Source organism: Opisthocomus hoazin, chromosome 7 (genome assembly GCF_030867145.1).
Source record: "Opisthocomus hoazin isolate bOpiHoa1 chromosome 7, bOpiHoa1.hap1, whole genome shotgun sequence".
NCBI lineage: Eukaryota > Metazoa > Chordata > Aves > Opisthocomiformes > Opisthocomidae > Opisthocomus > Opisthocomus hoazin.
In genome coordinates, this window is record NC_134420.1 from 8,962,356 (window position 1) to 8,973,394 (window position 11,039).

General features: G+C 34.8%; 1 protein-coding gene across 1 annotated transcript in view; it reads right to left on the reverse strand.

Moving 5' to 3' along the window:
- The window catches only part of DCDC1 (doublecortin domain containing 1), a 29,372-nt gene extending 19,544 nt beyond the window's left edge, over positions 1 to 9,828 (reverse strand). The window contains 6 exon segments of the mRNA XM_075427118.1: positions 1,433 to 1,595; positions 2,037 to 2,206; positions 3,735 to 3,805; positions 4,104 to 4,198; positions 4,201 to 4,320; positions 9,634 to 9,828. Of these exon segments, the coding sequence (XP_075283233.1) occupies positions 1,433 to 1,595; positions 2,037 to 2,206; positions 3,735 to 3,805; positions 4,104 to 4,198; positions 4,201 to 4,320; positions 9,634 to 9,828 (814 nt within the window).
- Between the last annotated feature and the right edge of the window lie 1,211 nt (positions 9,829 to 11,039).

An 11,039-nucleotide genomic window follows, 5' to 3' on the forward strand; every position in this document is an offset into this window, starting at 1 on the left:
ATATATAAAAATGCTTATGTAAGTCATAGACTTACTAACATGTTTCATTCATTAATACCTCCATGAATATAGAAATATACCTTTAATTATACGACATATCATAAAGCCTCTACTAAGATTAGATTTTTATGTGTATAGAGAGAGCTATGTTATCGTAATTTTCTTAGGCAAATAGCCAGTAATGAGTACTAAACAGATATCTTCTTGAAGTGTATCTGTACTAGGCAATACCAATCTGTAAAAGAATTAGCAAAAGATTGTTTATTTTGAAATTCAGAATGAAATATTTGACACTAAATTATGTCTCCTCATACTTCCCAAGTCAACAAATGCTATTTAAAAGCTATGTAGAAATATAAAACCCAAGGGTTTTTTCTGAAGAAAGTACGTAAGAAAAAAAAAATGCCCAAAGGTGCAAAGAAATCTCTATATATAATATATACCACATATACAAAAAATACACACACTAGTTTGATGATTTGTCTTTTGTTTTTCTTCTTTGCTATCCCTAACTTTTAAAAAAACATATTACATTTTACTACTACAAGATTATACAAATTGGAAAGTTTCATATAACGTTAAACAGTTTATCTTACTTGCATTTCTTATTGGAATTGTACACTGGAATTTTAGATTCCTACCTACACATACACTATCCTAATGATAATTTTACTTTTTTATTATATGTTAGCTTATAAAGTTCTTTATCACAAATGCCACTTGAATTAATAGATAAATGAAATACCCGATTGGGATCTTGAATATGATACTGAACCCCACTGAAGCAAATATTATAAAATGTTACCACAATTTGCTGCAGAAATCTCACAACGTACTTCATGATCTTAAATTATGACAGAACAAAACATTTACATTCACATTGAAACTGTAAAGGATTTAGAAATAGTTTTCCTCCCTTGTGAAAAATAAAACATAATTACCAGATTGGTAAAGGAATGAGAAGGAAAGAAGAAAAATTTTAATAATGCTCTTACCAAAGAATCTAATATTAATAAAGCATAGTAAAGTTGGTAAACTTTCAAAAATTTTTAAACAATGGCATTAATGAATCCAATCTTACATTCTGGATTATTTTTGCTAGTGGAATAAGTCTAATTAATTATATCTGTTTGATGTCACTAAAACTAAACAGTAAATTCAATAATCTCTTTACATTTTCACCATTTAACCTCCTGCAGGCTCCCTAATGTCTATTCAGATCTATATTAAATTAAGTACCAATGCTAATGAAGGGCAATAAACGTAGCTGTCAGTAGATTTTTCTTTCATTAAGCACATTATCCTCTTACTGAGCTGTAAATGAGTAAACATTAGTTTTGTTAAACCATGCAAAAAGACAGGACGAAAATCATTTTTAATTGCACCCCTTAAGCCATTTGCTGGGAGTTCAGTTTTGTTTTCTTTTTTTTACCTTTTATTTTTTTGAATGGATATAAAAAGGTCTCTCCAGTTGAAATATAAACGTTGGCATCATGGGGTACGTCTTTAGGTTCTAGTGCTTCAGTGCCGTCTGCCAAGAATGCTCATCGTGCAGCCATGTTCAGATTCAGCTTTTCAAAGCCCTCCTCCAGCAGCTAAATGAATGCAAGAGGTAAGGAATACTGATTACAAATATATTTATTTTATGATCAATATTCAGTCAGATAAAATAAAAATGGAAATAAAAATTCCACTCCCAACTAGGTTACCAATCATAGTAACTGCACTACAAGTCACTTAGTATTTCAGTGATTATTACTAGAAATCACAGGATAACAATATGAGAAAAAACACATAACCTTAAAAAGATGGGTTCAAAATTATTGTGCTCTTGCCTTTTAATGTTATATAATACTGTATGTTATGCTGCAACTTATTTCACTTAGCATTTATAAGAATTTTTAACAAGTCACACATTTTCAGCATAGGAAAAGGAAGAAAAGTTTCATGTAAGCTTATTTCAAAGGAAAAAAGGATTTACATTAGGGTTTGACGCAAAAGCTACAAACAAACTTTATGCACACAAGAAAACTTACATTAGAGATTACTGGCTGAATTAAGGACACAGGAACTTTAGCACAGATCTTTCTTGTGCCATTTTTGTAAGCTATGACTTTGATTACGTTTGGCAGCTGTTTAATAACTTTGGACACTTCAAATTTCCTCTGGACATGCCAGAGTTTTGAAACAGAGAACACAGTTAATTCTGTTGAAAAAAACCCAGTTTAGGAAATTAAAGAAGCAATTCAACATATCCTATTTATATTTTTTTACTTGTTTTTTAGAACTTCTGTAATAATTGTGGGAAAAGACAATCTGAACATATGATCATTAAAATTCTTCACAGTATAAGAATTTAGTTTGCAGTGCCTAAGTAATAAATATAGAAAATACAGAGAAATTGCACTGCTATAAGCAAAATAGACTTAATCTATCCCAAATTGAGTTTATTCAGAACTGCCAGAATACGTGGAAAGCAGTTGCTTAATTCCAGTATGAAATCCTTTTATACAATACTTTAAGAATTTCATAAGAAAATAAATCACCTAATTTTAAAAGTATTTTTCAAAATCTATCAGCACAAAGAAACATAGCAAAAAAAATTGATGATTCTGAGAAAACTCGTAAATAAAGAGTGCCTTCAGTGCATACTATGTAGATTATTGCTTCTAGTTTAAAAGGTAAGAACTGATGACTGTCTTTTCTCAGGCAAAATTTCAATCAAATTGACAGCAATTATGTCTGTACAGTGACTGCAGAGTGGGGCTTATTGTTAATTGTTTCTGTTTCCCAGATAGCCAAATATATTCAGTGCAGCTGCCAGAATAAAATTAAATAAACTAATACTCAATTTAAAAAAATCATAATACTATTTCAAAATGTTCCTACCACAGACAACTACTGAATAATACCACAGTAAGACTGCTTTTAAAAAGAAGGGGGGGGGGGGAGCAGATTTATAACAAAATGTCATACTTCAGCAAGAACATTTGTGACATATGGTCCCCGTCCTAGCCTGCAACAAGAGGTTCCCATGCAGAACTCGGAACTGCTTTGAGGCCTATGATTTTAATTTCTCTTCCATGAAAAACCTTGGAAATTTTTCCATTTATTTCAATTAGCATTGAACAGATACTTCACTTAAACAATGATGGCACGTAGGTAATCTCACATATTTCACAGTTTCCACATTTCTTGAATGACAAAATGACCACATAAGAATCCTAGCTTTTTTATATTCTTTTTAGCATTTCTAAAGCAAGCCACAGTATTAAATCAGCATAGCTACTTCAGTGTTGAGTACTAAACTATATAAATAAGAAAGCCAGAATGTGGCCCCCTTAAAACGCAATTACATTCTTTTCGGTTTTAGAGTTTAAGACTTTCATACACCAAGGGACAAATACATTAAAATATATGTCTTATCATACAAAATTAGCAATTACAAATATTTTAACAGTTTTGGATAAAGCACTTTCAGAAAACATTTACAGAAAAGATATTTAAGTGCCACTTGTATCCTACTTGAGGGGATGTCTGCATACAAATGAGGGGATACTATGATAACTATAATCATCTAGGTTTGTCTCAGTTTACAACAATTTACCTACTCAAAATAGAAGACACTAACAATAAAAAACTTTTGATGAGAAGATCCAAATTAAACACACTAAAATATACTTCTGTTCATCAGGTCTTCATTTTAATCACCTTTATGTCTTCACTTTAATCACCTTTATGGTACATTGGAAAATCCAATGGTTCTCTTGGATTTTCCAGACAGATGGAATCAATTAATTTTGGACTAATTATGGAGAAACACAAAGGGTAAACTTGATGGATATTACCTACCTATTGTTAAGTCTATTAAAAATTTGTAAAGCAAATTGGTATGCCTGGTTTATTGTCATTTTATGTGTCTTTCAGAAATGTTTTATGAAATCAATATGGTTTTAAAAAGGACATACTCCAAGAATTTTTTAGGTCAAGAAATCTTTATAAAATTATCAAGGTCTGTTTTAGAATATCAACTGAATGATCATTACAAGGTGACTGAACTGCAGCAGTCATGATTAAATGCAACAGAGAAGAGCTTTGATTACCTTAGTTGACCTGTGGGAACACTTTCAGCTCTGTTTCTCTTGGATGGTGATATAAGACAGAAATTGTCTGTACTGCTTGATTTGTAGCTGTCTATATGTCTGATACTCCATCACAGCTCTGAACTGATTTTGTTTGATGTGTAGAACAATCCTGAAGTCTTGACCTTCTTGATACCATTGCTGATTGCAGGCGAATGTTATGGGCAAACAGAAGTTGCTAGAGCTTTGCTTCCCTTCAATATTTTTAACAGCTATTTTTGCATAGGGAGGGAGACATTTTCTGAAACAGAAATATGATAAATATAGTTAACATTTTATTATTTTTCTCTGGTCTTTCAATTACTTTAAATTATTAATGACTGACTGTAAGGAGTTCAGAGACGCCTACAACAGTTTAATTAAAGTTGGAAAACACCTGATGAAACTGTGTTAATGGTTTAATCCTGATTCTTGTTTCTGCAAACTATAAAATTATTTCAGAATTCAGCTCAATTAATCTTTGCACAAGCTAGGATCAGAATGGGAATTGTATAAAGTGCTGTAGGACAGGATTATGGTGAAGTACAGTACATATTTCAGCTATACTATATCGCAATAGCACTAAGACTGCGCTAGCCTTCCTTCACACAAAATGAACATTAAATTATCTCATAAAACTAAACAAAAAAAAGGTTTTATTTGCATAAAAAAAATTAAAAATAATGAGAACAAAAGCCTCCAACTTTCAATTTGAGGCTACCATTAATGGCACAAAATTACTTTATACCGTGGGCCAGAAGTCTAGACGGAATAATCACCCATATGAAGATCACACAATCTAATTTTATCCAGTCTTTGGAAGATCCAAATCAGCACAAGTATAAGTGTGCCAATAGCAGTATCAAAGATCAAGAAGAAGCAAGAAAGGAATCGGATGAGATCAAGCCCTCATTCTTCTTTCGCATTCAAATAATTCTTAAGCGACAGAATATTCCCATTATAAATTATAAAAATTATGTCACAACAAACGTGAACTTCAAGATATGTCTACGTGTATTGCAATACGTTTACCTAGGAAATTCTTAAACTAATATACTACCACTAAATATTGGAGCAATCGAAGAAAACTCTTTTTAGTATTATGAGTCTGAACACATTACACTTTTGATTTCTCACTAGTGACAACAAGACAACATTATTTTTTGTAAATACTCTTTTTCTTAAAAGACCATTTTGTTACCCACTTCAAGAGCAGAAAATAACTACAAAACCAGAAACAAAATCCTTGAAACAAAATCTATGAATTGCCATTATTTATTCTGTAGATAACTTCTTTCTTCAGCAGATAGCATCCTTACTCCTTATGAACTATTTTGATGAAATATTAATAGTATTGTTAGTATTAACTAGGAATCATCTTGTTTATGTTAGAAGTAAACCATTATGTAAGTTCAACAATATATACTACCTATTCTTGTCACTAAATTACACAATACAAGTAAAATACCTACAAGAACACTACTATTATTGTTCCCTAGTCCTTGTCCAGTTTTTTCTTAAAATTTCCCACCATCATAACAACTATTTATACGTACAGGGTATGTAAACCTCAGGGTACTTGTGCATACACTCCAAGACCTTAACTGAGGTGGTTTCAAACAGAAAATGCAAGCATGCAATTACCAAGAGTAATCTTACTCTTGCACTGCTGAGCTGTTCTATACTTTGAAAAAACTCAAATTTAGATGTAACCCTGGTGACCATTCTTCTGGAGATTAAACAACATAAAATGAAAGTCCTAATATCTGGAAACCTCATGAAAGAGACAATGTGAAATGGCATTCACTAGTCAGTAAAAAAAAAGCTTGGTACTCCATATTAAAGCAAAATTTCTTCTTAGTCAATGGTAAATTTTGCTGGATGCTAACACAAAGACTGTGTGATCCTATTTTTACAGCACAAGTAAAGCTGTCCAGATAGAGATACAAAGAGAAAATATTTTTAAACCAGAAATTTAAATGGGAAAAGAAATGAAAAAAACTAAAATCTAAAGAGCTCTAACAAGTTTTTTCCCATTTAAAAGTAATTAAATTATTGTTTATTCATGGCCAAACACTGAAATCTTTTTGTAATTATTACAAAAGGAACTTCTACTTTCAGTTAGTTCTATATGCTCAAATTCTGTAGCTACATCAGATTAAAATTTTTATTCTGTTGCTATAGTGTAATTCTCTAATTATTCATTATCGTCTAACTACAGCACGTTTCTCCATATTTCTTCTTTAAATAGGAAACAGTATACTAAAGAAAAGTAAATAGTCCATATAGTTTTCTAAGACATAAATCTGCACATGGCTAATATTATTTTCCGTAAGTAAAAAATACAGTTACTTAAACAGACGTTGGTTCAGTAACAGCTATACAGGTCAAAGTTATCACACAGTTTTGGATGTGAATTCAACAGCAGGATAATGACAGTTGCCAAGGATTTGTACTTGCTGTCGCTTACTACTAGTGTTGCCTGTCAAATTGTCTCTTTTTCTTATACAGAAGCCATGGAAATTTTTATGGATAGCAATTACTTACAATATACAATGAAGTACATCAGATGTAACAACCACCCTTTAGCCCTTCATTATTTGGTCGTCTCTTTGTTATATCTAGTCATCCATTTTCACCTAAATTATTTATTTATACTGCATATTTGACAAGCATGTATTCTTTCCTTTATTTTTTCCAGTAGCTGTTCAAAAGATATAGTGATTTATTTGCATATTCTATTGGAATTTACATATTTAAATTTTTATATTTAAATTTACCTTATTATTTTTATTTCTGTACTTGCACTTCATGTTGGATTTCTCAAGAATAGCATTATGTGCACAGTGAAGGCATTTTATTTATCTGTCAAAGGTATTAAAAATTAAAATAATTGGAATATCAGCTCTTAACCACAATGGAGGGGTTAAGTAAATCTTATAATTCATTCATTATTTGTTTGCATTATTGAAACATTTTTCTCCAGTCATCATATGCATTTCATATTTGTTTTCACTTATGTTATTGTTGCCCTACAGTCCTGTATGCTCCAGATAACCATATTAATATATTAATATATCTTTATACTGATATATGAGAACATGATGTTTCATGTATTATGGTCCTGAAACATTTTCTGGTACAGGTCTGCATTAACATCATCTTAAGTGTTGTGAAAATTCTAAATTTAATTGTATGTACAGGAAACTCACAGTATATATCATTTACATGATAAAAAACAAAGCCTAATAGTTTAGTAAATGTAGTACATTTGAAAAACTGCCTTCGTAATAATTCACCCAACAAAGGGCAGATTTACACACGTAATCTGTATCACTTTGGGAAATATCTTCTTCAACAAATAATGCTGCAAAACTCTCACCTGCCAAGTAAACTAAACTGCTCTCAAGTCACACAGCAGCTGGAAAGAAAAGGTGATGATCACTATCCTTTTATTAGGAAAGCCAAATCTTCCCCTTTTCTCCTAATACTCACTCCACTTACAGTCTATCACAAAATTACAAGTTATTCTACATGAGTACACCCTGAGTAATAACCTAACAAGTACAGACTGTGTGTGAACTCATGTCCCACTAAAATTGTTGGGAATTTTGCCAAAGTCTTGAATGAAAATTTTATCCTGGATCTCTGAGTCAATGAATAGAAACTGCTTCTCCTTTCCTTGTCACTTCCCCACTGAAACCCTGGCATCCCACAGGCCTCTGGCCATGAAATATTTTTCTCCAGCACCTCAAAGAGAAGAAAAGAAACTATACTGCTCAGTTAGCCAACTGGTGCCTAACGCAGAAGAAAACATTTAAACCATCCTTTTTTAATATCTCAATAATCTGGCAACATTTACTATCTCATCTTACTTAGCCAAGAAACCAGACAGCACCCAATATGCCACTTCTGTCTCCCCCTCAAATGCCAGAGAAATGGGATTTTCTTTCAGTTCCTGAAACAGACAAAACCTACTCAATGCCTGAGGAATGAAGCCGCCACACTTCAGAAATCAGTGCAAAAAATGAGAACATAGAATTCCTTGACCAAATAAGGGCTCACAAATAAATTGAGAACTGAGTCATCATAGCACAGTTTTACTAGTTAGGTAGATAACAAGGTAAAGAAAAAGCTGTAAAAGTTTGAAACTTAGGTGTCACTTCCACTTGCAGAGCTAAAGTGGCTCCCATCTGCTCCCATGTCTTTCAGTGAAGCAGAAAAAAAAAAGGTCGCCGCACCTTGGGATCTTCAATGGCTGTAAGGGCCCTGCCTGCACCCCCCTCCCAGGGATGTGGCTGCTGGGCTCAGGGCCAGCTGAGGGACGGCGCAGCTGAGGGCTGCTGCTCCTTCCCTCTGGTGGCTGTGGGCAGCTGCCAGACAGCTCGGCAGGGCGGCCTCAGCCAAGGCTGGCCCCTTCTGCGGGAGCCGCCTTGAAGTCGAAGCTCAGGGCTCGGCCTTGCCTAAGGTGCAGCCTCACCCGCGCGGCAGCCATGCTGTACCCCAGGCCCGGCCATGGGCCCCGCTGATGTGCACCGGTCCCGGCCGCAGGGGGCTGCCTTCCCGGCTTGGCCTGGCCACCACAGGCTGTGTCTGATCCTGGCACCAGGCCTGATCCTGGCCCCGGCTCACTGGCTCGTCCTCCTGGCTTGACCTCGGCCCTGCCTCATCGCCACGGGCTTGCCTGACGACGCGGGCTCTGGCTGGCCCCGGCTGCCATCCCGGCTGGGTCCTGCCCAGCACAGCCCCTGCCCTGCAGCCCGGCTGTCAGCCCGGCCCCCACCTCCCCGACCCGCAGGGAGCAGCCCACCCTCCCCGTGCTCTGGCGAGGGCTTTGAGGACACAGTGCGGTCTCTTCCCTTCAATAACTACATGCAGAATCTTGTCATTTCTAATCATTCTTACACTTTCTTTGGCACAAAAATATCGTCAACTCTCCTGTCTGAAATCAGTTATTAAGACCATGACTCGGCGTTCCAGTTTGCCATCCAACTGACGAGCAAGAACTGGTATCTAAAGAGCTGAAGAAACATGGGAAGACAAAGAAAATTATTTTACAGATTTCAGGCACACTAAGTCAGCTGCAGATGGATCCGGAATGAAGGATTCACAAACACTGAAAAGACTAAAATTTTAAATAAAGACAAATGTTGAAAATCAACCTATCTGTAGGGTTTTGAGATATTTTTTCCTCTTACTTGAGTGAAAGTGAAAATATACTATACAGAGACAGTATAAAAATATTTTAAATGTTTTACTGCTCTTCATCTTTAGTCTGACACTGATGCTAACAAAATATTTACTCAATTATATTGTTACAACTTATCACACAGCAGCAAATTAAACATCTTTGACAAATTACACGAGTGAAAAGTTGCCATGGCTTTGCTCACACTTTTTTTTGTTAATGTAGGCTGTGCATCCATGTGGCATGAAGACATTTGGAAAGTTAAGCACTCATCGTATTTTGAGATGGTGCACATGCCATATGGCATTTTTCCTGAGCACTTACTAGACTTCTGTTGCTTGCCATTTCCTCTTTAGAAGTACAAAGGTTGTCACTAACATGAACACAATCAGCTTTTCGTTCATAGTTAAGACCGGTGACTAAACAGTGATTCGAGAATCGAACCAATCTTGTGTCATAATTTTCTCTACAGCTTGTGAGACATTGGTGGGCTTTAGACAGAGTCTCGCTTCGATGCATGTATCCTTTGCATATTGCTCCTTTCTGGAGTAGCAAGGTTTGGAATTGAAAGGGAAGTTTGAAGGCTATAAATAGAGAGACAAAATACTTTCTCTGTGGACTCAGATTAATCTGATTATCTGTATATATAATAAAATCAGAAACATCTGAAATAAAGTCATACAGTTTTTCAATAAAACCACCTCTTCTCATATTCTCCCTGCTGCCCTCTATCTCCTCTACCCCTATTAGAATGGAACAACTATTGTGTTTCAGAAGTTGTTTCTACAAAGACATTACCAAGAACCCAGGACCTTTGTAATTATCATATACCTTTTAACAGGAAAGGTTCTTTTTTTTAATTTAGGGAAAACAAGTATGTGATAGACCTTGAGATAAGATGATCTGAATCCAGGTCAGAATCTACATAAACCTAAAACAGATCACTGGCTTTTGGACATATATACGGTCTAATATTTTACCTATCATTGATTGAGACAGACTGGTGGCCAGTTGAGAAACCCTTAAATTATACTTCCTTATGCATGAGATCTGCCATCTGATGTGCAAGTTACCTGTGAGAACGAATCTTCCATTTTCAGCATTACTGCAAAAACTGTGCTGACAAAAACTTACAAAGTAAGCTCTTAAAGTGAGTGCTTGCTTTAATATTGTATAAAGATCAACATTTGAATATATGTTTTATTTTAATGAAAAGAAACAACATACACTTTACACTGTCAGCTATACTATTTTTCAGGGACAAAAATTTACGAGTTGATACCTGTAACAGTTTAGCAATCACTGTTACCAGCAAAACCAACAGTAGCAGTAAACACTAAAGCAAATCTGAAGCTGGCCTTTATAGTTTTAAGAGCCAATTCCTGCAAATACTTCCACAGTTGTTTAATATAAAGCACATCAATGTGTCTGTTACTTGAGTGCAAACAGAAGCATATATGCTTCTTTGCAGGACTGAAGCCTTCTTGTGCATTTCTTAAATATTTGTGTTTCAGGTTTATATTACTGTTTTCACAGTCTACAAAATGTAGACATGCCACCATGTCCTAAAAACTACCAAGACCAACCTTAAACATTCCATTCACTGAAAACAGCTACAAAACCTTTTCACCGTTGTCCTGGTTTCGTCTGGGGTAGAGTTAATTTTCTCCCTAGTAGCTGGTGTAGCACTGTATTTGGGATTTAGTATGAGAAGAATGCTGATAACGCGC